Source organism: Cylas formicarius, unplaced genomic scaffold (assembly GCF_029955315.1).
Source record: "Cylas formicarius isolate icCylForm1 unplaced genomic scaffold, icCylForm1.1 PGA_scaffold_3__17_contigs__length_32017465, whole genome shotgun sequence".
Lineage (NCBI taxonomy): Eukaryota > Metazoa > Arthropoda > Insecta > Coleoptera > Brentidae > Cylas > Cylas formicarius.
The window spans coordinates 8,651,755-8,678,963 of NW_026844326.1; the positions used below are offsets into that span (position 1 = coordinate 8,651,755).

Sequence of the window (27,209 nt, forward strand, 5' to 3'; positions counted from 1 at the left end):
TTTTATAAACATTATTTCAGTGTCACGTGTTCATCGTACCTTAAAAGTTGTATTGTGGACATTCTCTGTTTTAGGGCCAAGAAGGAGTACTTTAGTCCTATTACAATTAACAAGCAGATCGTGAGCTGAAGACATCCTACATATAACCATCATGTCAATCATATAATTGTATTACTCTCTGGTACAGGCCATCTAACTCTCAAAGAAATCCACACCTCAATTACTGAATCTAAATATTGCAATTTCGCGGCATAATCTAAAAGGACGCGTCCAGGTTGAGTGCAGTGTAGTATACTAATTGCTAGTAAGTACCGAAGTTGTAAGTTATGACCTTTCGAATTCAGGAACAACAAAAAATAACTTGGCAAGTTTCTGTATTTTTTTTCATGCAGGCCTTCCCTAAGGTCAAAATTTATATAACCAAATAATACGATGGCGAGTATTTAGGAACTCCTTAAAATAATATCTTTTAGTTTAAGTTTAATTTATCAGTGGCGGACTAAGTTTTACACATAAACGTATAATCTTTAACACCCTGTCTTATTGAGGCTTCATCTGCACACAAAATGTGGTGTGGAGTGCGATAGGGAAGAATTTTAGCACCCTTCTTGTAGTACCATATCCTCTCTGAACAAAGGTTATTACTAATATCTATAATATTCTAGTTTTCTTCCTTTAACGATTTCAAACAATATTGGTTGTCGCCTTATTTTATTTAATTCCTCTTCATTTGTAACACAATATGTCAGGATATCCACATCATTCTTCGACTGCACCGCATTTATCTTTTTCGCAAGAGGAATCCGCCATGTTGTCGTATTTGTTGTTTCCTTTCCTCCTAAATCTTTGGTTGATGGCAATTTAATCGAATTGAATTTTTACTTCAGGCAAGGTCTAGGTGTATAATCGCCTTTGGGGCAATTTAAAGTACGTACTTATTATCGTGAATCCTATTTCTCTTCAGAACTGTACTGATGTATCGCCTCTCTCGTTGCGATTTCCATGAACAAAATTTCCCACAATGTGTTCATCTATTTGGTTTCCTACTATGGCATTAAAATCACTTTCACACAACTTCCCTAACATCTCCATAAAAGCTGTTTAGTTCATCATCACTACTGGGTGTCGTTTTTGCGTATACATGTATTTTAATAACAATAATAATAAGAATAATAATAAATTAAAAAAAACGGCGCTCAGATTCATTGAGAATTTTTCGAATGATATTCGAATGAGGTTCGGTCTGGAGAAGTGTAAAGTTGGCAGACTTCATAGAGGAGAGTGGCGTCAGATGGACGGCCATCAGCTTACACAGCATAGTGGTCGTGGTGAAATAACGACCTTGGATAAGTTGGAAACCTATAAATACCTAGGTTTTGCCCAGGCGCGAGGAATAGACTCTAAGAATGTCAAGGCGCAGCTCACCGAGAGATTCAAAAAGAGAGTCAAGCACATCTTAAAAACAAGATTATCAGGTCGTAACATGGCGACTGCAGTCAATTCCTACACCGTGCCTGCAGTGGCGTACAGCCTCGGCTTCGTCGATTGGACGCCGACAGAGCTTGACCGTCTGAATAGGATCTTAAGGACAGGTCTAAGTCCCGTGCTCACCATCCACGAACTGGCCGTACATCTACCACGAAGCATCGTAGGCAGGGGATTCTCGGATTTGCGAATATGCCACAAGACCCAGGTGATAGGTTCTCAGATTTTATAGAATAGCTAATCACAACTTTACCATTATCATTAGAAAACACAAAATGTTAGTTTCAGGAGAAAACTTTCTACCGTTCTCTTCGGTAATGCTTCAAACTGCTCATGGCCTATGGCCGACAATAACATTGAGGGAAACATTTGTCTAAAATTGCCTAGTATAGTGTTAATAATTATTTGAATTTTACGATAATCAATTACTAATAGCGAAAGCTTGAACGCGCAGCTCTAAAATGCTAACTATGAGGAAAATGTTCAAGATGCCATCGTCAACTTAAAAAAATTCCAACGTCATCTATGGAACGCAACTCTAAATCTGCTTCCAAAGATTCTCCTCTATTAAAATCTCTATAAAAATCTGTCATCCCTAACGATTGTAAAATAAATACCTCTTTTCTAGGAGCTCCCCAAGATTAACTAACTTTTATTTTAACCTTTTATAAAACCCTTTTGAAGGGAAAAGAGATCGCCTCATGGTCAAAAATTTCATAATAATCTTCCATTCTTCAATATTCATATTTATATTTATTTATAATTAAAACTCTTTACATCTGCTCCTTCCCCAATAATATCCACATGAGAGATATTAAGTGTTCCATCATAAAATTCCAGTTCACTACAACCTCCCAAACAAAGTGAATCCGAAAGCAATCCCACACTTGCCACTATGGTCCTTACATTCAAAACATCGCTGACCACATACCAAAAGTTCTTAAGAAAAATAATGTTAGAAGAGTTGTCAAAAAAATCTCTAAACCTTCGATCTGTGAAAGAGAAAATTCCGTGTGAAATACCAGGAGTTTACTACATGAGGCAAATAATACATTGGCGAGACTGGACGAAAAACATCAACTATGCTAAAAGAACATAAAAAAGTTTTAAGACTCAGACAAATAAACTCGTCAGCATCAATTCTTCTTCCAATGAAAAATACGAGAATCCATAGACATTTGTAAATAACCAATCACGTCACCAATCAGTCATTCGCCCCCCTCAAATAGTATATAAGCAGTTACAGAGTAAAATGCAGTTTAGTTAACCTCTGAAGAAGTCAACAGGATGATTGTCGAACCATCAGCCGATTTGTCAACAATTCTCAACTAATAGTACAGTTTCTTTTTTTTTAAATGCGCCGAGTTTCGATTGAGGATAATGTTTGATATGAAATTCCTCCGATGCTGACGACCACGCATATAGCGGATTCGATTTAAAAACCCATAACTTTGAAAGGGTATTATGGCCGCCGATAAAATTGAACGTTCGTTGCACCGGCGACGAAGGTTCATTAGGGGAGTTTAAATGGTGCGGGAACGAGGGCGACTTCCATTTAAATGTCGCCCTGGCAGGTATCTGCAAATGTTAGTCTTTCGCCGCTTATTACATCGTGACATTTTCAACCGGCAGCGCTGCCTTTTAAAAGATAATGGCAAACGCAATTATCATAGTTCCGGAGGAATGCTCGTCTGTTAATGCGGACAGGACAAGTTTACAGTCTGCGAAGTTAAGCGACATAATACAGTTTAGGATCTTCACTTTGTCGGTCGTTAATGAACGTACGTTACCAAGAATAATATGCTAGCGGTTTCCGGCCGGCCGGAAATTGACCGTTTATTGGAAGACGTTCTTAACACAATCGTGCAAATTTGTAAATTACAACAAAATCTAGTACAGTCAATAAAGGTTAACAAATTGGCTCTCTTCGCATTAACAGTAAGCAGAAATGGATCGTCATACCAATTTAATAAATAAAAAGGTTCTGCAGACTTTTCAATTTTATAAACATTATTTCAGTGTCACGTGTTCATCGTACCTTAAAAGTTGTATTGTGGACATTCTCTGTTTTAGGGCCAAGAAGGAGTACTTTAGTCCTATTACAATTAACAAGCAGATCGTGAGCTGAAGACATCCTTCATATAACCATCATGTCAATCATATAATTGTATTACTCTCTGGTACAGGCCATCTAACTCTCAAAGAAATCCACACCTCAATTACTGAATCTAAATATTGCAATTTCGCGGCATAATCTAAAAGGACGCGTCCAGGTTGAGTGCAGTGTAGTATACTAATTGCTAGTAAGTACCGAAGTTGTAAGTTATGACCTTTCGAATTCAGGAACAACAAAAAATAACTTGGCAAGTTTCTGTATTTTTTTTCATGCAGGCCTTCCCTAAGGTCAAAATTTATATAACCAAATAATACGATGGCGAGTATTTAGGAACTCCTTAAAATAATATCTTTTAGTTTAAGTTTAATTTATCAGTGGCGGACTAAGTTTTACACATAAACGTATAATCTTTAACACCCTGTCTTATTGAGGCTTCATCTGCACACAAAATGTGGTGTGGAGTGCGATAGGGAAGAATTTTAGCACCCTTCTTGTAGTACCATATCCTCTCTGAACAAAGGTTATTACTAATATCTATAATATTCTAGTTTTCTTCCTTTAACGATTTCAAACAATATTGGTTGTCGCCTTATTTTATTTAATTCCTCTTCATTTGTAACACAATATGTCAGGATATCCACATCATTCTTCGACTGCACCGCATTTATCTTTTTCGCAAGAGGAATCCGCCATGTTGTCGTATTTGTTGTTTCCTTTCCTCCTAAATCTTTGGTTGATGGCAATTTAATCGAATTGAATTTTTACTTCAGGCAAGGTCTAGGTGTATAATCGCCTTTGGGGCAATTTAAAGTACGTACTTATTATCGTGAATCCTATTTCTCTTCAGAACTGTACTGATGTATCGCCTCTCTCGTTGCGATTTCCATGAACAAAATTTCCCACAATGTGTTCATCTATTTGGTTTCCTACTATGGCATTAAAATCACTTTCACACAACTTCCCTAACATCTCCATAAAAGCTGTTTAGTTCATCATCACTACTGGGTGTCGTTTTTGCGTATACATGTATTTTAATAACAATAATAATAAGAATAATAATAAATTAAAAAAAACGGCGCTCAGATTCATTGAGAATTTTTCGAATGATATTCGAATGAGGTTCGGTCTGGAGAAGTGTAAAGTTGGCAGACTTCATAGAGGAGAGTGGCGTCAGATGGACGGCCATCAGCTTACACAGCATAGTGGTCGTGGTGAAATAACGACCTTGGATAAGTTGGAAACCTATAAATACCTAGGTTTTGCCCAGGCGCGAGGAATAGACTCTAAGAATGTCAAGGCGCAGCTCACCGAGAGATTCAAAAAGAGAGTCAAGCACATCTTAAAAACAAGATTATCAGGTCGTAACATGGCGACTGCAGTCAATTCCTACACCGTGCCTGCAGTGGCGTACAGCCTCGGCTTCGTCGATTGGACGCCGACAGAGCTTGACCGTCTGAATAGGATCTTAAGGACAGGTCTAAGTCCCGTGCTCACCATCCACGAACTGGCCGTACATCTACCACGAAGCATCGTAGGCAGGGGATTCTCGGATTTGCGAATATGCCACAAGACCCAGGTGGAGCGGCTGTGGAAATACTTCCATCAGAAAAGCGAGAGCTCAGCGCTCCACCGAGCAGTGACAGGTCTTGATAGGATCACTTGAGGGGTGTCATGTTGCAGAGCATACGCTATCGGTGCGACCATCAGTTTTCCATTTTGGAGCTCGAAACCCAGTGGCGGGGAAAGGAACTACACGGCAGATACCCAAACTTGCTTGACAGTGCTGACCTTGACAAGCCCGCATCAGTTGGCTGGCTAACGAACGGCAACCACTTCCCCGAGACTGAGGGTTTCATGTGTGCAATTCAGGATCAGGTCATACCCACTCGGTCTTATCTTAAACACATAATCAAGGACCCGACAGTAACAACAACGAATTGTTGCATGTGTGGAGAGGGTCATGAGAATGTTATTAGTGGCTGCCGGGTACTGGCGCCGAAGGAGTACACCACAAGACACGACAACGTAGCCAAGATAGTCCATCAGCAAATAGGCTTCAACCTTAAACTTCTAAAAGAGAAGTGTCTATACTACCTATACTCACCAGAATCCGTGACATAGCTGTTCAGGCCGATTGCACTGTCCAGCACAACAGGCTGGATTTCCTTATTTATGTCAAGGCAAATAGAGTGGTGACCCTCGTCGACGTTGTAATTCCCGCACCTAACAACCTGCAACAGAAAGAACGTGAGAAAAAGGAAAAATACATACGGTTAGCGGATGACATAAAACAGACATGGCGTGTCGATAGGGTGAGCATGGTTCCTATAGTGATTGGTTCAATGGGAGAAATACCAAAGTCCCTCAGAACCAACTTGGCAACACTCACTGTGAAACCAGGTGCCTACTTTGAAATGCAGTCTGTGGTACTAGCTACCTGCAACATAATTAGAAGAGGTCTTAATCAACCTCAACTTCAATAGTGCACATTTCATGTTTAGCTACTCACCTAGCCGACATGAGAGGACTTTATCTTAATAATAATAATAATAATGACTTTATTTGAACAATATGATATGACAAAGTTATTACAAAAAAACAATTTCATTTACCTATGCTAATGCTAACTTTGGCGCAAGTCTTGCATTTCGCTACTCTACTGAACCAAACAGAGACAAACATAGTTCAACAATACTATATTAATCCCATAAAAATTTTATCTAGAAAAAGTACTGTAATTATACCTGTGGAAATAAGTTGCATAAAGAACAAATTATATACATTATAGTAACTTTTAGGTTTTAGCAGTGGAGGAGAATTAATTGGTTTTATAACATTTGGAACTCAGGAAATCAGGAACTATGTAGGTACTATATTACTTATTTTAGTTTAAGCCCATTAACAGAGAGTTAGAAAATATTTTTTATATTTAATTTTGAAATTATTTAATGACTGGTAAACACAATAATATAGCTATACGTAATGATAAGAGTGATGAGTTTTGTTGCGCTGAAGACATGGCTAAATACGCTAATGATTATTTTATAAACATTGTTTCTGACTCCCTTGACAAAGAGTGAGCTTGTGAAACATATTTAATCGTTAAAAAATAACGCTTCATCAGGCCATGACGGGATAACCGTTCTGGTGATATCCTTTTTTATTGATCTGGCAAAAGCATTGATACGGTTCCTCACGCAAAGCTTATTAAAGTAATATATCATTATGGTATCAGAGGAATAGTCTCAAAATTAGATAAAAATTATCTAGCAGGTAGGTATCAGATTGTGTAAATGGCTACACAAGTAACAAGGTCAATATAAAAATTGGTGCCCCGCAAGGTACGGTCTTAGGACCTATACTTTTAATTGAATATATATTGAATATATATTGAATTTAAGGGCCAGTGCCTTGACTGTGTCATACGGAGATGAAACTGTTCTTGTCTTTAGTGGTGGTAACTGGAATACAATTAGAACACAAGCAATAAGTGGATTAAAACTGGTCCAAAATTGGCTCTACACCTACAAACTAATATTGAATATCACTAAAACAAAATACATAGCTTTTTCTCTAACAGCAGCAAGTATATGAATATGAATATGAATCGGTTATATGAATATGAATTTGTTACTTTGGATGGTTATAATATAGAGGAAGTTATACTTGGGCATTATGATAGATAAGAATCTGAAATGGGGACCATATATTGATCATTTAACGAATAAAATCCATAAACTCATACACAAATTTTATTTTCTAAGAGAATTTTTTTAATAAAAAACTTGTTGTGATTGTTTATAAAGCGTTTGTTGAATCACTAATGAGGGATTAGGGATTCTTGTTTAGTTGCAGATTGCATTGTTAGTTTGGTATTATTTCTAATATTAATATACAGTGCTACAAAATATTAATCAATTTTTTTATGGAAACTGGCGAATTATAATTATTTATTACCTTAAACAAAAATGTCCCCAAATTCATTTTGAGCCATTTTATATCATTGTATAAGTGTGATACGTGATCAAATTTCCTCACACCATAAATGCATTCTGTACTATCTGAACACGCTTCTTAGTTTCCCGATGCAAACAAAAACCATCGACAAACTCACAATAATTGAAATCAGAGAGGACTAGGGATTCACACAGACTTCGTTTCAGTTGTTCACTTAAAATATGTGTGTTATATAAAACTTTCATGGAGATCACTCCCAGATTCTTGGCACAATTCTTAAAATTTAATTTTAAGTTGCTGTTCGCAATTTACTCTTTAGTAAGTTAACATTCTTACCATTCCCAAACAGTTGTTGTCTTAAGGCATCTGATTAAAAGTTTGATGGTCATGATTAATGTATGTTTTAAATTCTTTATGATTGTCGGGGCTGCTCCTATAATAAATTTGTGTATTATGTGAATTTTACAGAATTTTGAAGATATCAAAACATCAGAAGTATAAATAAGGAAGAGCAGTATTATGTTAATTATAAAAGGTTTAATACCGAATTTTAACATAAATAATCTATCTGATATATGTAGGAAGCCCATTACCCCTCTCCCAATACTAACCTTTATAATAATAGCTTAACCATTTCGTTGTTAGGCCATCTAGTCTCGCTTATCCTAGGATGCCAATATCAAGTCTCTTCATTCCTTTTATAATATAGGCAGCGTTTCCAGTTTCATGCTTTGGACGTTCCATGTACCGATCTTCATTTGTTTTGCTAATTTTTTATTTCATGGATCTTGATTGATGGCGAGATTCTTAGCTCCTCACTTAAGGGCTGTCCCGGTCTGAGAGCCGGATCTTTTATCTTTTTGGTTTTCAATCACTGTGATCAAGAATAAATAAGGTGATCTTCTGTTGCCTTCCTCGCTGCATCACCAAACCATGAATGCTGTGGCAGCTGTGCTTTCCAGTTTTCAATTCTACACCTCTTCGAAGTCATTTTTCCCACGCCCAAGTTTTATTTTGGTGCACCTGCTGCCTTTCATCAAGATTTGAATGGGGACGTGAATAGGGTATTATTAAATAATATAGAGTAAAAAATAACCTCACCTGGGAAAAGACTACAAGAAAGGTTAGTAGCTCGCCTGAGGTCAGGATTTGCTAAATCTGGTAGTAGTCTCTCTTCGCACGCACATAGGCACATTATTTTTTCTACTCTTGTCTGTAAAATACCCAATTACACACCGATCTAGCGTGCGAGAAGCATTACTTTACCATCTTAGTTTCGTTTCCGACGAATCCGAACCACTTCGGACATTTCCGCGAGTTTACCACACGGGTTTGGGAGCAATCGGATGTTGTCGGAGATTTTTCCCACGCCTTGAATTTTGACGTTTGTCAATTCTGACGGTCACGTCAGTGAATGTATTCGTGTTATACTCAAAAACTAACCATCGTAGAAACTCGTATTAAACACTGCTTCCGCTGCGTTCCGCTCATGTCAAATAAACTCGTGAGCCGTTTACCGCACTTGTTGCAAAATATACTATGTTACTTTTGTGTTATCGTGATGATGTATTTAGAAAAAAATACAAAAGTATGAAATTTATATATTTTTAAAACGGGTCCGCAACCTTGGATTTCAACAAATTGATAATTGTATGCAAATATATAAACATTTTGAAGCTTAGATGTAGAAATTTCTAAAATTTTATAATTTTGTACAAGTCCAAAGTAGAAAGAACAATACTTAAAGCCAGATAAGTTTTTACATTTTTATTAAAAAGCATCCGGCTTTGTATTTTTAAGAGAAAGACCAAATTAAACTCCCACCACACTTTACTAATGCTTTGCTACAACTTGACTTATACTGTGAAACAAGTTCATTATTATCATATTTTTGTACCGTGCGTATTTTTTGTTTTGATAAGGATGCACAAAAATTTAATTTTAGTATTGAAATAATACAAAGTTTAGGTCTCCCCTTCTTTATTTATTTTTTTTTCATTTCTGACAACGGACGTTTACTAACTTAACTTAAACGATAATTTTGATGAAACTTAAATTTCATTATCCGGTTTATTTTTAAATCAGGTTTCTCACACCATCTGAGAAACTGCTAGACTGCTGAGACTTTGCTACTTCCAGCGGACCAGGTTTACAATTTTTTTCCTTACAATTTTTTGTTTTTCTTTTTTTTGAAATCTCTTAAAAACAAGAAAAAATGAAGAATAATGCATAATGCAATTTACAAACTGCCATATTTATTTTATTGTTAAAAATTTTAGACGTTTATTTTCATTATTTTATCCCATAACAAACGTGTTAAAATTCGCGTCCCGCGCTATAGAGACCTTTAGCAAACGTACAACCAGATATTGATAAGACTATATAACGTACGTAATTTCAAACCTCGAGACGTCGCTACCATTTCGCAAATAGAACACGGGAATGAAAGCTTCTGTGTCATTTTTAAGTCTAGAAGCGACCACAACTTAATCTTTATTCTCGAAAACAAACACCGTTCAAAAATGCGGCGCTACGTCTTCGTCTTGTGAACCTCCCTTCTCTCTTCGGTATTAAGCCAGGAAACTCTGTCTGAAAACGAACAAAAGGGACACTCCGTTTAATGTTAGAAAGTCTCGGGCAAATTCGAAGCTATGATATTAACGCAAGAAACCATTTAAGGCAAATAAAGTGCCACCGAAAAAAGTTTAAATCGACAAAACTGAAAAAGTTATTTGGAGAAAGAAAGAGAGAGAGAGAGAGAGAGAGAAGGAGAGAGGGAGTAAAGAGGTGTAGGAGGGAGTGAGGGGGGGAGGGGGGAGAAAGAGAGGGGGGAGGAGAGAGGGAAAGTGTGTGAGAGAGAGAGGGACAGAGAGAGAGGGAAGGGGGGAGGACAGAACGAGAGAGAGGGAGAGGCAGTGATAGAAGGAGAGGGAGAGAAAGGGAAATCCCTTTCCAAATATGTATGTTATGGGTAAATTTCCTTGCCTGTCCACTCGAAAATGCCGTCATCAGCGAAACCTTTCTTGACATACAAATCCTTAAACATTTTCCTCAAATACTCGTAGTCCGGTGTGTCGAAAAAGTCCAATTTTCTCACGTACCTAAGGTAAGCAGCAACTTCGTCGGGTTGCCCTAAAACCTCGCGATCACTAGTATTACATAATGAAAATGATCTCTTTGGATACCCTCGCAAAGGTTCTCGATAGGGGTTGCCCTCTTGGTTTCTCCGATCTTCTGATATCTTTCTTTAAGCGTGTCCGCTTTTAAACCTTGCCATGGTAACGATCCTCTGAGAAAGTACAGCAGCATATGACCCATGGCTTCCAAATCGTCCCTGCGACTTTGCTCCCTACCCAAGTGAGTGTTTATGCTCATATATCTCGCGGTTCCTGTCAAAGATTTGTGCTCTCTAGAAAGAGGACGGAACAAGTCATCGATAACATGCCTAACATCGACAAGGGCTTCAATCCGCATCTTTGACATTCATTAATGGAAACCCACTCATCTCCCATCTCTTTTAACAATATGATGCGCTTTACTGCGTGAGGGAATTAAAGTAGTTCCAGTCAGTATTTCAAAAACTAAACAGTTCAACATCATTATCCATATAAAATATAATTTTTTTTTAAAGAAATTATTTTTACAACTTAATTATTGCTGCTAACTCAAAATTGCAGCATGCTTTGCTTTGCCTCACGTTGTCTAAGGTTTATCAGTCTGTCGTGAAGGAGGTTTTAATGTGAAACATACCGGTAAGTAGTGTGTTGTCAAGAAGAATTTATCACGCTTTATTTCAATATAAATAATTAACAACCACTAGTAAAATGCAATAATGTCACATTGAAAACCTACTAGTCCCAAAAGCGCGAGAAATTATTTTATTCACTAGTGCCCCAAAGGTAAAACGAATGATAAAGTTCACAGTGAATTGAATATAGGTACAATTACTGCGCTTGATATAATTTTAAAATATGATAAAACTGCCATCATTGACACTACTTACATTTGGCTGTTGGCTTCTTCAAAGCTTAACTGAACTGCATTCTAATCTGTACCTGCTTATATATTGTTTGAGAAAGACGGAGCAGTTGCCGAACATAACCATGAAACCGCATATCAAATGTTGTCCTACCAAACTGAATGGCATGTAATCAATAAATTCTGCAAACCAGTTTCAATTCAGCTCTGAAGAATCCAGCAAGATGATTAGCGATATGTCAGCAAGTTAGTTTAATCAACATCCAGAAGATTTATAAATATCATTAAAGTAGCCTGTGGAAGTTTCTTTCAAAAATTGCCTATATTAATCTTCGCCATAAAATCTGAGGCTCGACAACAGCTGCTTTTCAAAGGAGTCTAAGAAATTTCATTATATTAAGTAAGTTGGTAGAAACTGGGATCAATATTATCGCCAATATGTCCACAAGAGCGCTCTTAGTTATTATAAGGTAAGTTTGATACGTATTTGAACTGAAAGATTGAAGCGTCACATTTGAGTCAACATTTCATAAGGATTGTCTCAAATGGACTATAGTTTCCGCAAGACATGATGGCGTTGTAGGTCGCCCAAAATTTTGGGAAATTTTCATTTTATTGAAGGCACAGTCAAGTATCAAGATATGTTTTACCAAGTGCATCAAAATTAACAACAAAAAAACAAATCTTTTAACAAAGCAGAGTCTCACGCCGTACAGCTGAAAAACATGATATTCAAGTTTTGTCACATCCCTCATAATCTACCGGGGACACAAAGCCTCAGAAATTGCATATTGCGATTGTTCTTTTGTACACTGGATGATTCTTAGTTTGGTTGCTTCAGAATGGTTAGACTCGAAATTTAAATAGTGTCAAATTACTTCTACCGACTAGGACATCTAGAAACGATAGGCAGCCGTTCGTCTCTTTTTCAAAATAAACTTAATGGACGGTTGCAAAGAGTTAAATCATGTTAATGAAAGAAATCTAGCTGTCTATTATTAACGTAATTCTATAAGAGAGAATGAAGTTATTTTTTCTTATGGCTGCTTGTCATATCTATAATACTTATTTCATGCTTGAGTTCTTACTTATAAGGTATATGTTTTCCGCTCTCGGAGTCGATGTACTCTTTAGCTAGGCCAAAATCGATTATATGAATAATTTTCTCTTTTTTCGACTTGGACCGGCCGATCAGGAAATTTTCAGGTTTTATGTCCCTGTAGATCAGTCTCTTGGAGTGCACGTATTCCAATCTCGTCAGCAGTTGGTCGGCAATCATTAGAACCGTCTTCAAACGAAACCTTCTGCTGCACAAAGTGAAAAGGTCCTCGAGGGTTGGACCCAAAAGTTCCATCACCATGGCATTGTATCGGCCGCCACAAGTGCCCAGATGAAAAACCTTCGGTATCCCTGAAACATCACGAGAAAAATAGCGCCGACGCCGTTACCCCCTTCCAACCTTCTTGTTGGCCGAGCATTTTATAAAACCTATATTCTAAATGCAATTGAGGCGCCCTGCTCTTTAACGGTTCCAGCTTGATAGCGACGTGCTCGTTATTGTACAGATTTTTTCCCAAACGCAACTCGCCAAAATTTCCGTTTCCTATTTTTTTCCCGACCCTGAAATTAGGGCCCACCATTAACATTCCGAACGCTGGCTGATTATGAATGGACATTTCGCTCTTTCTCGAGTCTGAAAATGCTCAAAAATTACCGGCAGAATTCCAAAACAGATTCGCTCGCCAGTGGTGACTTTACGGCGTACCGTATCTTCATCATCTTGAACGAACGTCTTCGTAACTTGCTTACCTTCAGCGCGAGGCACTTCGACTTCTTTCGTCGCGTCGTTCGCCGGTTTGCCGGCGTTATTTCCGCCGCTGTCGTTTTTACTTCCAAATTTGAGTTTTATAAAATGCATTGTTTTCCAACATCTACGCCTGAAACGCCGGACAGTCCTGCAAGCAGTAGAGTTTGGAGACGGCTTGCAAAAAACGTAATCATAATTGTACCTCACAGGACTGCCCTTGGACGCGACCGTTTTAGATCGGATAGGGAGCGAACGTTGAAAACACCAGAAATTTTGAATCTGGTTTCCATTTTTGTCAGCTGTCATAATATACTGACGTATAACGCGTACACGTCTGCAGGTTAAGCATGGAAAATACCCATAACTTAATGCAATCTGAAGGAAAGCTTTCAGAGATAACGCTTGTCAACAGTGGTTTGGTAATTATTCATATTTAATGAATTATGAAAAATATATAACAGTTATATTTAAAGCTGTGCAATGTTTCTCCATCCTTCCAAGGACTTTGACACAATTGACCATAAACTGATGTAAAAGTTATCTTACGGAAAGAATACACAAAACAACAATTAATAATACTTATAGTTTAAAACAAAACATATCCTATGGCGATCCGCAGAGGTCCATTTTAAGACAAATGACATACAATCCTTGGTTTTATGGATGACGAAGTTTTCTTATACGAAGATGATTAAAGTGGAAAAGAACTTCAGGAATGACTTGAGTTGCTTTAAACAGATGTTACTTACGGTAAAAACTAGAAAAAAACTTTAATTTCATTAATTAAAATCGAATAAATACTTACAAGCAGTAGTAAACAACTTATGGCGACTGATTTACAATTGCAAATGTCTTAGAAACATTTTGAATAAATAAATGTAAATCATTCTTACAATGCAAGAATTGAAGAAAAACGAAATATGATTACAAATAAGTGTAAAAAACAAATAGGCAAAAGATCTTACACATTTTCCTACTAAGGTTTCTTAGTCACTCACGTTAGTCAGAAAAAACTTATGAGAATGTTCATTTATTTATTTTTGTAGATGTACGTTGAACGTGATGTACCATTTATAATTTATAATTACGGTTGTCTATGTCTATGTTTATGTCCATGTAATATTTTTTGCGACAATTTCTCTTTAAAGACTAGCAGTATTCTGGCATCATGTACCAGTCCCATTTACGGTGATACCATTCTTCCATTACATTTAGATCCTGGCGGAAGCGTTTTTCCCTTTGCTCACTATAATTTCCTAAATTACACAGAAATTTATCTAAGTGACTGGGAGGAAGGTCTAAGTTGAAACTCATGTTTACTCTTAAAATTTCCAAGATATGCATTATGATCAACTAGAAAATAAATTTTCGCTCTTATCGTATCTTGATCTCCATTTTTCAGAGAGTGGGGTTAAAAACAATAATATCTATATCTAATATCTAGGATTATTGAACACTGCCACTGATATCAGCTGGCGCCAGGTCGATCTCTACTAGACTCACCCCTCTCTTGTGCTTTATCTATGAATTACTTATTGGTTGGTGCATTTACCAAGTACAATACCTATAAAAGTCCTAATTACTTCTCGGTGCCAAATCTATCAAGAGCCAAGAAGATATATTTACCCATCTAATGTTATAATACTGTTAGGTGTATTTATGTTTCCGTTATGTCAAGAACATCAAAATTTTTCTCTGTATAGGTGTGTCAAAATATGGAACCAGTGAAGGTGTAAAATTTGAAACAAAGAGAAGGGAACTATAGAGTCAGATATATCGGAGTAAGTAATAAATTAAAAACTTAAACATGATTAAATATGAAAAAAGCGTAAAGGAAGTAAAAAAATAGATAAACTTTATCACAGAAAAGAAGAGAAGTCATCTAAATATATATTTTTTAATTTTAATTTTCCCAAAAAACTTTCACAGGCTCTTGTAATACTATTTACAAATCTTCTGGATTGCATTCTACTCTGGGAGGGGGGCGGAAGTAAAGAAGGGGATAAACACTCCCTCGGATGATTGATTCCCATATTGATAAAAAGTAAAAACCTTAGTCGCGGTACAGATTGTTTGGTTGTTTGGAGGTTTCTATCAATCTTCGTATTTTTCTTTAGTAGTAGAATAAAATTTGATGGCCGGTTCGAGTTATCTAGTTGATATTTTTCGTCATATTTCTGCAATTTATAGAATGGATCGAAGATATTGAGAGATTTTTGTATGTGGTAAAGCTGTTTTGATATTGTATATCTTCAGAACTTTTGATATGTTTTAAATCCAAGCAAGAACAGTGGCTAGTTATGGGCTCACTTTCGAACTCGTTTTCTTTGGGTGCTTGTGCCGAACTGTATTTTGTGATGGAAACCTTAATATCTCAACTATTAGTGTGGAAATAATTAAAAAAAGAAGAGTATATGCTGAGAATAAAACCCTCAACAAATTACAAGGCAATCTGGGCCCATAATCAACGGTTATCAACTCTCTTGTTTACACAGCAGAAAAAACTATCTCATCCTAAATCAAAGAAGCCAGAATTGAAACACAAATACATCTACTCTTCTCTCTAATAATTTCCATATTCTAGATATTAAGCGTTCCATCACAAAATACAGTTCATCACACCTCTCAAACGTCAAAAACAGAATTCTGACTGAAACACCAGGAGTTTATAGCATTCCATGCTAAAGCGACCAAAAATACGTAGGAGTAACAAGACAAAAATATCAACTAGCCTAAAAGAACACGAAAGAGCCTTAACACTACAGAAAATAAACTAATTAGCAATTTCAGGAAGCAATCATGAAACCGGATATCAAATCTTATTGGACCAAACTAAAATTCTTGTATTCTTGTCGCAGTATATAGGGAACACAGAGAGAAAAGAAGAGAAGAGAAAAGATCCCACCTAGTTTTAAATACAGAATTCAATCAAAAACTTCCGTGTTAAGTCTCCAAGTTCACACCCGGAATATTTATGCGCATTTTTTAAAAACAATTCCCGGATTAGAGAATCTCGTTTACTTTATTCCGCAAACAAAGCTTCCTGTAATTATTTGAAGTCGTCGGTGCAGTCACCACACTTTAGAGCAATAAATTCCGACCCATATACCGAGGAGATAAAGTTCCCGACCCGCCGTTTTCTTGGTGCACTTTGTCGAACGTTTGGCCTTGGGCCAACCGTTGGCGTTTAAAAGAACACTCGCCGTTTTCTTATCGAAATAAGTTTCTCTAATGGTCGACAAACCGGAAAAGATTTCCGCTAAATTAGAACTTTCATCGATCCTTGTGACTGTTAAGCGATTTTGTTACGGAAAACAAGGACAAAAAGTAGAGGGATAGAGTTCGTTGATGGCAACTTGACAATGGGGAGGTCGTATCGAGGTCTGTTGCATTAAAACTGTACGAATCTCATAAGCCGAAATGTTAAGCTTATTATCCACTAGCGCTACGAAAACAACTCCGCAAAGTTAAACCACGATTAAAAGAATGAGGTAATGAAAGAATAGTAATAATACTGCGCCTTATTTCTATAAGATATAGGTATCAGTATAGACATAGGTAAAAAAACTAAGATTGAACTGAGGTGGTTTTTACTTGAAAATCCATTTACCAAAATAAATAAGAACTAAAAGATCAAATTTTCACGAAATTATATATTTTGACATGACAATTGTTTCGACAACACCGTGTCTTTATCAAATTAGATTTTGATTTGATTTTGACAGTGGGCTCCAAATCATTTTCGCAATATGTAAGCAAGATAAATTGAGTGTCATTCATTAAACAAATCATCGCTTTCCCGTACTATTATTGGCGGGGCCCGTTCATCACTGCACTTCATCACAAGTAGGGAGAGTTAGTTTTGGTTAGTTGGAATTGAACCAATGAGTGAATTTATTCAATGATTAGAATTTCCAATTTTTAGGGTGATAAGAGTATGAACAGCTCAAAATCGACCTGACGAAGTGTCAGAAAATTTAAAAAACTGATGGCGCTTAACTTGGTCGGTAAATTCAAAAAATTTTTTGACCGGGTGACAAAAATTACTGCTGGCAAAATGTAACTAACTCCTCGCGTATAAAAATTACTTAAAATAATAATTTGAAAAACTAGTACATTTTCTTAGAATCAAAAACGTTATCTGTTTTATGGAAAATTTTTAAAAAAATATTGTTGTTCCTAAAGAAAATATGAAACTTTTTTCGGCAGCGAATGTTTGTGGTGAAATTTCATGTAGATGTTTTAAACCCTTTTAGAACTAGTGACAAAAATATATTTTTAGATCATTTTTGATTTTTAAGGGTTTGTTTTGAGGACAAATTTTGATTAACGAAGGTGACGTTATTTTTTAAATATTCTTCTCTTTAGAAAATTGATGATTAACTTACAGTCCTAAACTTGAGTCAATTTTTGAGGTCTTCAAAATGCTAAACTGCAAATTAAATCTTTACTTTATTTATTAAGTAGTTCATACTTTACGATTATGAACAATCGGCAGTCACAATTAAGAACGATTTACAAGATATTGTTCGCTTCGCAAATCAACACCGGCTAGAAATAAATATTCCCAAATCGTGTCTCTTAATCTTTGCAATAGTGTCGTAGAATTGGAGAATAGTTTAAAGTTATTTGTACGAAATGAAAAATTAGAATCAACCAAAAATGCTAAAAGCTTGGGAGTTATTATAGACACAAATTTGAGACTTCAATCTCGTCAGCAAATGGATACAGACAGTTTAATTTTAATTTAAAGATGTTGTATCTGCATCTGTAAAATTGAAGCTTATTGATTCGATTGTCTTAAACCATTTCAACTATGTGGACACCGTATACGGACCATGCTTAGATCAGGAAGATACCAACATTATTCAGAAAATTCAAAACACGTGTCATTTCCCTATAATATTCGGGAATATGAACTGATTAGTCATAAACTCAATGATGCTAAGTGGAAAAAGACGTCAGCTTCATGCAGTGTGTGTGAAAGAATTTCCTATAGAACCGATGTGCATAATTTATTAAGAAAACCTATTCTGCAGAGAGCAAGTCAACCCATCCGCCTGCAACTATTTTTAAATACGCCTGAAAATAAGGTCGGAAAAACGAAATCATCCCCTTTAACCTTCAAAACTTTGTGTGTCAAGTGTCCTTTTTACTATCGACGGGATGCCTGTAGGAAACCACTTTTACTGCATCCTTCTGACCGGAAGAAAAATACTTAACTGTATTAGCTAGCTCCGTTTCAACAAAGGGGACATTTTGTGGGAATAATACAGTCCTTTGTGTAAAATATAACCACTTTAAACTTGCCAGAAGGTTTTCGGATAAGCGGTTCGCGTTTTAGATGCACAACGGGGAATTTCAAAAATGTAAAATCGTTGTAGATGTAAAATATAATAATATAAATAAAATAAAAATAATAAATATTCTATTCTTATGTTTTGTTTTTTATTTTGTTACTCGAACTGAGATGTTTTCGCTTAATTCAGTATTGAACTGATTAATTAAATTTATACAGGGTGTTTCAAAAAATTAAAACGACAGAAGATTCGTAATCAAATAAAGATAAAGTTCCTACAATATAAAAGTCTTGTTCGTTTATTTTTTTTCAAATTTCACAATATTATTTATAATAATGAAGTATAATTTTTTTGAACTCTTGAAAAAACAAAAATCAAAAAAATTGACAGCTTGTGGTGGTCACTTACATTATTTGTTAGGGTCAATTTTTTAGATCTTTGTATTGTATTTGACAATGTAAGTTTTGTCATTACCATTTTCATGATTTTTACTTTATCCTCCCAAAAACGAGAGAAAACAAGAAAACAACTCAAGAGCAACAAAAATTTGCACTTTAACTGAAAGTGATTAACAAACATTGCAGACCATGCATTCTGGATAAATATCTTGTTTTCGGACCCAAAATTTCATTTGTTCAGTTTTATTCAAACTTATTCACATTCAAATGAAAAACAATAAATTTGTTTAAAAAATAAAATGACAGTTTAGTTATAAGTTTAGTTAGTTATTAGTTATAAAGTGATAGTTATGAGATTAATACAATTGAATACTTTTGATTAAAATTAAACATTGTAAAATTGTATTTTAAGGTTAGGATTATATACGGTGTCCCGAAATAACGTTCGAAGATATGGATTCTAGAATTGATGACTAATTCTAATAGGATTTTTTATTATTATATTTAATAACCGTCATCCAAGTTATTTGGAATTTGCTAACCAACACAAACATACACACTTATATGGAATTAATGGGCACGTCTTGGATTGTATAGTCTTAATGACGTGGGTCAGTGTTTCCGTAGTTCTTAATTCTTGTTCTAAAAATTTTTAAAAATATATTACTTCGTATTATAATTTAGTGTAAAGCGTTGTTTGCATTTATTTATGTTTTTACTCCAACGATCTTTCTGTTTTTATTACTGGATCCCTTGCGCCAGAGAGTGTTAACAATAACGTGCAAAATATTATTTGGAGACAACTCCATAATCCATAAACAATAGCGTTAGAAACTAGAAATATTGCACAAACTTATCATAACGGCCTTTGACTATTAGCAATGGCTGCCATTAGTTTATTACTACAATTAGACCAATTTATTTTTTGAATCTGTGGTTTTGGTGAGTGGGGTTAGTTTTTGTTAAAATTGTTACTGTAGCCAATGAGGGGTTGGTTACAAGCAAATAGTGCGAAGATTGTATATCTCTCAAAGGAACCTAGTTAAGGTCGTATGAGATGTCCAACTTATTGATAGACAACTTACCACAAGTGTCAAAACTGAAATAAGAGGACCGAGGGACGTCGGTTTAAGTCCAAGACGTCCGTTCATCTCCAGACTTTGACCACGACATACAAGCGAAAACTCATGATAATTGGCCCAGAATATATAGTGGAAGCCAGATGCACGTCGTCCAGTTTACCGAAGATCTGGAAAATAGTTCACAGAAGGTGTACATAAGTGGGATTTTATGGCGGCTCCTTAATACTTTGGAAAGGCATTATCTGCGTCCATCGCACGGAATTTCTTGAGGTAAATTGATGCGGAGGCCTTGTACGAAAGCATGGAAATGGTGGTGTGTATGTTGCCAGGGAGTGGTCCACCAGTATATTGATTATATCGGGATTGGGAGTGGGGGCATTAATCAGTCCTAACGCAATTGGAGAATGAAAAATAGCTGCACAGGAAGAATACAACGAAACTATTGCAGGTCTTCGCCTAAGACGATGCAGCCAACTGCTCGAGCTTAAGGAGGGAATAGCAAATAATGAATTGTCATTATCTTATCTTAAACTATTGACGTATTTTGATTATTGTTACTTATTTCAAATAAATCCTATGAACAACATCGGACTGCCGTAATCTGTTGTAGAGCCTCGGTTTCTAACTTGGTAGGCAATAACATACCAATAATCAAAAATCAAAACAGATAATTGCTTAGTTTGCTTTAGTTTTTTATAATTCTGTATGCAATTATTTTAGAAAACAATCTTAAAATTTAGCATTTTCAATCATTTACTTCTCCATTTGCTATTTTTGATAATTTAATCGATTTCTAAAAGCCTAAGCGTTATTTCACCCATTTTCGTTTTAGTGTGAAATATCAGTTACTCACCCAAGCTTTGGCTTTAAGAAATAAATATTAAAATGTTAATCAGTGAGCACTTGAAATTACTTTGATGTTTTGTGAACGTCAAGAAAAGGATTTTACAATATCCATTTTCAATCTCCCATATACAGCTCTGAAACCTCAAGTTATGTCAGATCATCAGAATATATTTAAAACAGGTATGTGGAATAATGAATGGCCCAAGGTACTAGAATATCTTTATGGTCTGGTGCCAATTTTGGAATCAAAAATCAAACATAAACTCAGTGGGCCCCTGAAGAAAAGTAAGATTTTTATTTCAGTACACCAAATTCCTGCAAAAACCAAAATGAAACCCAATGCCAAGCAGTTGTTCGCTCAGCTACGCCAAAGGCAAAATTCTCTAAATATAAGTTAGGTTGGCAATTTCGTTTCTTCCTTTGTTTTGCAAAATATCACTTTTCATTTCATTATATAGGCTTTCTGCATCCACCTAAAATATGAACTCTATAAAATAAACTGCAAAAAAGAACAAAAATAAGCTTAATTTATTCGTCTGAAGAAATGTGTATTTCTAAAAGGATCAAAGTTGGGATTTTGGATTTTTTTTGAGAAAAACAAACAAAATGTTAGTTACTATACTACTACTTTGTACTTAATTATATTACAAATACAAAAGGTAAAATTGGTTTTATGTTTGTTTTATGACACATGCGATATAAAAGCATCCTTATAGGTCGAAGTTAAAATTAGATCGGATTCTGATAGGCGCTTGGATAATTAATATGATGATCCAGATGTTTTGGTTCAAATATTAATGCAAATTTCTCCACCCAACTGCCGTGCGCATAAATAAATGCTCCCCTTACTTAAAAACACCGAGTACAACAAAAAGAATTAGCGTACGAAACATTGAATTTGCATTTTAAGAGGCAATATCGTTAAAGGTGTGCTTCTTAGCCGATAGAAGCACGGAAAGTCGGTTATATATTTTTACACTTCCGTAGTGTATATATACAGTGTACCGCCATTAAGAACTGTCCACTTTTTAAAATATTTGTTTATGCTACAGATATTTTTTTTTAGGATAGATCTCTCAAAAATGCAGTAAAACCTTATTTTGCTTATTGCTTCAAGCGGAGGTCATGGCCAATGGGGACTATTTAACAAAAGAGAGAGAGAAGAATAGCTATTAGGGATTTTTTAAAGAATAAATTGGCAACAAATTCTTATTTAAGAGTATTTAGAACCCAAATATACCAACTTGTATCATGTTTCAAAATACAGGGTGTTTGATTTTGACATATTTCTGTTTGGTTATAAATTTCTCAAAAACCCACTAAAATCGAGAACTATACTAATTTCCATCCCCTATAGAATGATTATTTATGACTCAATTTTGATGATTTTGCTTTTGTTGGATGTATTTTACTGAAAAATTTTTTCAACTTTTTCTATTTTCAGGATTATTAAAATTATTTTGCTTTATTATATTTTTATTTTTATCTAGTGGATCTGATATGTTTTTCTTAAAAAGAATCCATTTATTATATTTGTTATTCAGAATTTCCAAAGAGTAAGAAAGTTATAATGCTACTAGTGTCCTCTGCAGCAACTTTGAAACTAAGTTCGCATTTAAATTTCTCAAAAACTCTTCGCCAGAATAAATAAGAAAGCGGAGATCTGTGTATGGTTTTATTTAATTTTTTTCCTAAAAATAATTAATTTATCAAATATTTCATCGAAAATTGTTGTAACTCGCGTCCTTTGCAGGTAACCTAGAAAGTAATTCCAGATTCAAATTGCTCGCCCTCAAAAACCCTTTATTTTCTTCCTAAGCGAATAAATAAATTATGGCAAAAATAAGAAAAAGTTTCGGGTAAAAGATATTATTCAAAACTGATTAAATTATAGCATAAATAAGAAAATGGATTTTTATTTTTATTTTATTGAGGAGATATGTCAAAACGAATGCAGAAAGGTATTTTTCTTTTCATTTATTAGGACGTTTTCTACACTCTAACGTCGAAAATGTTTGTCGTTTCCAATAAAGTTTCAATCAAACAAATCTATATAGGACACTTTTCCTAATTAGTCGTTTAAGGGAATCAGTATCTACATCTGTTGTTTTAAGATGATCCTAAAGAATAAATATCCTTTAAGAATATTTATTTTTGTGAATTAGAACATGATCAAATAGGATCAAAAAATAGTCCCATGTTTTCAGGTTGATAGAATAAGCAACATAAGATTATAGTGCCACACACCGTTACAAAACAGGAACGCTTCGTCGCCCAAAGTCAACCAAAATTTAAACTGTGACGTATACAGGAATAACTTCGCATATCATATACAGTATCACACTTTAGCCCTTCATACTTGAAAACGCTAATACAGTTTTCAGTGAAGTTTTTAGATCCAAGTTTTTGAGAGATAAAGAAATATTTTACTAGAATGTACAGCCTTAATCGGAGCGCAAGCTTTATCTCGAATACCCTGTGTTGAAATATGATAGCGTTGGTATGGTTCGGTCCTAAGTACTCATGAATAAGAATTCTTTGCCAGTTTATTCTTTAAAACATCTCCAATAGTAATTCTCTCTTCTCTCTTTTTCGTCAAATATTCCCAGTTAGCCATGAATTTAGCCTGAAGCAACAAGCAAAACAAGGTTATAACGCATTTGAAAATATCTATATAAAAAAAACATATACCAAAATTAAACCATAAACAAAGATTTTGCAGGAGTGTACATTTCTAAATTGGGCCGCACTGTATATACCAGTCTAATATTTTTTTGCAACGATGCGAAGACGACCGACAGTTTTCTATCCCCGGAAAACTTATTTCGTGGCATAGTATCCTCCCCGCTCCGCGCGACTCGTTGTAAATTGCGGCAACTTTTATCTTTTTCCGATTTCCCCCCGACGAGCCTGTCATTTTATGTCTCACTGAAAAATTACCACCGTTATTTGGTAACCTGTTTTTCTTTCACCCGAGATCATTTTACGTTGTTCAATAAACATTTACCTTCACTATTCATCATCATTCCGTTATCGCGTGGGAGGGGCGTTTACACCGTTTCACGTCATCGCCGAATTTATTTCGACCGTACTGGTTTTTCAATATGATCCCCATCCGAGGGATGTTGTTCACGGACAAGGATATAGCCGGTATAAGAGTGAGAGCGCACTGAAATGGCGAGCACGGTTTAAATTGTTTCTACAGGGTAGCCGTAGACTCTAAAGTCACACTGAGAATACAGTTTTCGGCAGAAGGTTCAGACATATATCTCCTAATTTATCAACAAATATATTTGAAGTACCATTTGTGGGCCTGTGACTTTTTTTTATTTATTTAATTTTAATTTTACCTGAAGGCAATCAATCACATCATGGTATCGTTTTATGCTTTACTTATCTGTAAAAATACTATATAGAATTTCAGCTATATAACTAAATAAATGCGGTTTTAAATTGGTTTCAGAGACTATAAAATAATAATAATACTATTACTACTACTACTACTACTACTACTACTACTACTACTAATAATAATAATAATAATAATAAAAATAATAATAATAATAATAATAATAACAATAATAATAATTATAATAATGATAATAATTAAAGGGCAAAGCACCTCATGATAAATGCTTTGTAACATTCGAAGACACATTCGTCGACAAAACATCATCATACTACAGATAATATGAAAAACATATATTGAAGATGAACACCATCAATAGAACACATTTTTTGTGGATGTAGCACACTATCAGATAATGCTTATTTAGGAAGGCAAAATCAACTGGCAAAAAACAGCAACAGGGCTTGAAATGGAAACTTTTGTCGAACGAAACGCCTGCATTTTACATATATGAACCAAAATCAATTATCGTAAATAGGTCACATTTGCTATACTGGGTACTAACAGACCAGATATTCTTCTCATTAATCAAATGGAAGAAAAGAGTTAATCATTGATATTGCCATACCGTTGACCCACGATTTGAGATCTACGGAAGCTGAGATCTTGCTATGCAGCTAAAACAAATCTGGCGTCTTAACGAAATAACCATATGTCCATTGGTTATGTCAACGGAGGGAATTGTTACCAAAATTTCGAGAAAAACCTGGAGAAACTAGACATGAAGAATAAAATCTTTGATGTATCGCAAAAAGCTAACATTGTTCGAAACTTTTTGAGCTTAGGTGAAGTAGGATAGGAAGAAGCTAATCTCTACCAATATCATTGGTATTGGTATTGGTATTAAAGGGGGGCGCCCTCGCGGGCGTCCAAGCACTTAGACCACCAGATGGCCCGTTGTGCCCCCAGGCCGCTCTAGAGGGCGTCCAGAATGCCGCCCCTCCTGTAGAAGGTCAGCAACTCTTTTAGCCCAATACCGTGCACTGAGTCCGGATCGATCAGGGCCGTTCCGAAGACTCCCAATCTTGCCCATGTCAAGGCAGGGCACTCGGTGAGCAGATGATACGGGGTCTCCTCCCCTTCCATGCACCACCTACACTCCGGGTCGTCTCCAATGCCTAGCAAGCAAAGATGCCTCCTAAGCCTCCAATGTCCTGTGTAGGCCCCTGTTAGTGCTCTACACTCCCTTCTGGTCAGTCTAAGCAGCTCCCTGGTCCGAGGAAGGGCGGGCCCATCCATCATAAGCCTCGCCTGCCTCATTCCCGGAGCAACTCTCCAGCCCCCCGCGGCCCGGTCTCTCGCCCAGGCTTCGAGAGCTCCCCGCCTCACACACGGGACGATCCCCAAGCGGGGCTCTGGCCCTATATGCCTATGCGAGGAGCCCTCCCTTGCTAAGGCGTCCGCTGCCTCATTGCCCCGGATACCGGTGTGACCCGGGACCCAGACCAACATGACCTTTCTCTCCTCAGCCACCCTCCTCAGTACCCCATTGCACTCCTTTATCAACAAGGAGCGCGTACGCACTGACTTCAGCGCCATGAGTGCAGCCCTACTATCCGAGCAGAAGAAGACTCTCCTGCTTCCGTAGTTGAGCCGAAGCACCTCTCTGGCCGCCATCAATAAAGCGAAAATTTCCGCCTGAAACACAGTGCAGTACTGACCCAGAGGGACCGACAAGCTTGATCCTGTTGCCTCACAGTACGCTCCAGCTCCGGCCAGATCTCCCATTCTGGACCCTTCCGTGTACCAGACAAGTCCATCCCAGGAGCCGACTCTGCCCTCTCTCCAATCTTCCCTTGATGGAAAGAGAAAGGTCAATTTATCAAAGAAGGTCATCTCGGGGATCATGACGTCACTCGGTCGTCTGCATATGCCTGAGCATAGACCCCGTGTTCTTCCCTCAGAATATCCAATATCTCGTTCACCACTAGGCACCACAGGAACCGGGACAAGACCCCGCCCTGTGGACAACCCCGTGATGAACCGATGGAGACCTGCTCCCCACCCAGTCTTGCCTCGACCCTCCTGTCGGTTAGCATGGAGCGGATCCACCTTACAATGGCCGTCCCCACTCCAGTACTCTCCACCGCCCTGCAGATCGAGTACAGGGCCGTGTTATTGAAAGCCCCTTCGATGTCAGCGAACACGCACACCGACTGCCGTCCCGAGCCCATACCCTCCTCCAACCTAGAAGTCAGATGGTGAAGAGCTGAGCCCACAGACTCGCCACTTCGGTACGCATGCTGAGCTGGCTCTAAAGGGGCCTCCAGCTCCACCCAGTCCCTCAGATACCGGTCCACCAGTCTCTCCAGAGTCTTCATAATGAAGCTGGTGAGGCAAACAGGCCGGTACGACTTCGGGTCCGTGTAGTCACTCTTCCCTACCTTGGGAATGAACACTACCCTGCTGTGTCTCCACAGCTCGGGCACGTACGCCCTCGCAATGGAGGCCCTGAACAGGTCCATCAGCGGGCTGGTCAGGAGACCTCCGTCCCTTTGCAGCAGAGCCGGAAATACTCCATCCCCGCCCGCCGACTTGAAGGGGCCAAAGCTGTCAATAGCCCACCTCAGCCTACTATGGGTAACCACCCTCCTTGCCGTGGCGTAGTCGCATCCAAGACGACCCCCGGCTTCAATATTCCCCCCTGTGTCCGGATCAGCGGACCCTGGGAAGTGCGTGTTCAGCAACTGTTTTAGTGTGTCCGCTGGTTCCGCTGTGTAGCCACCGCCGGTCCTGCGGACCACCCCCAGTCTTCCCGCAGGGTCACTTCTGAGTACCCTAAGGAGCCTAGCCGCGTCCGGGGTATTCATTACTCCGTCGCAGTAGCCCCT

At 37.0% G+C, this 27,209-nt stretch overlaps 2 protein-coding genes across 3 annotated transcripts in view; one reads left to right on the forward strand and one right to left on the reverse strand.

Moving 5' to 3' along the window:
- LOC132699435 (cysteine-rich motor neuron 1 protein) overlaps positions 1 to 27,209 on the forward strand; it is a 341,296-nt gene that overhangs the window by 199,686 nt on the left and 114,401 nt on the right. The gene's annotated exons all lie outside the window — the stretch shown is intronic.
- LOC132699164 (casein kinase I-like) lies at positions 9,848 to 13,620 on the reverse strand. Of its 2 annotated transcripts, XM_060665719.1 has the most exons (7): positions 13,546 to 13,620; positions 13,346 to 13,491; positions 12,996 to 13,229; positions 12,625 to 12,946; positions 10,744 to 10,967; positions 10,544 to 10,690; positions 9,848 to 10,147 (listed from the first exon to the last, which is right to left on the reverse strand). In XM_060665719.1, the coding sequence occupies exons 2-7, from the start codon at positions 13,452 to 13,454 to the stop codon at positions 10,089 to 10,091; spliced, it is 1,095 nt and encodes a 364-aa protein (XP_060521702.1). In that variant the 5' UTR covers positions 13,455 to 13,491; positions 13,546 to 13,620; the 3' UTR covers positions 9,848 to 10,088. The 2 variants fall into 2 exon arrangements, with proteins under 2 accessions (XP_060521702.1, XP_060521703.1); XM_060665720.1 differs by lacking the exon at positions 13,546 to 13,620 and having other exon boundaries at positions 12,996 to 13,156; positions 13,251 to 13,418.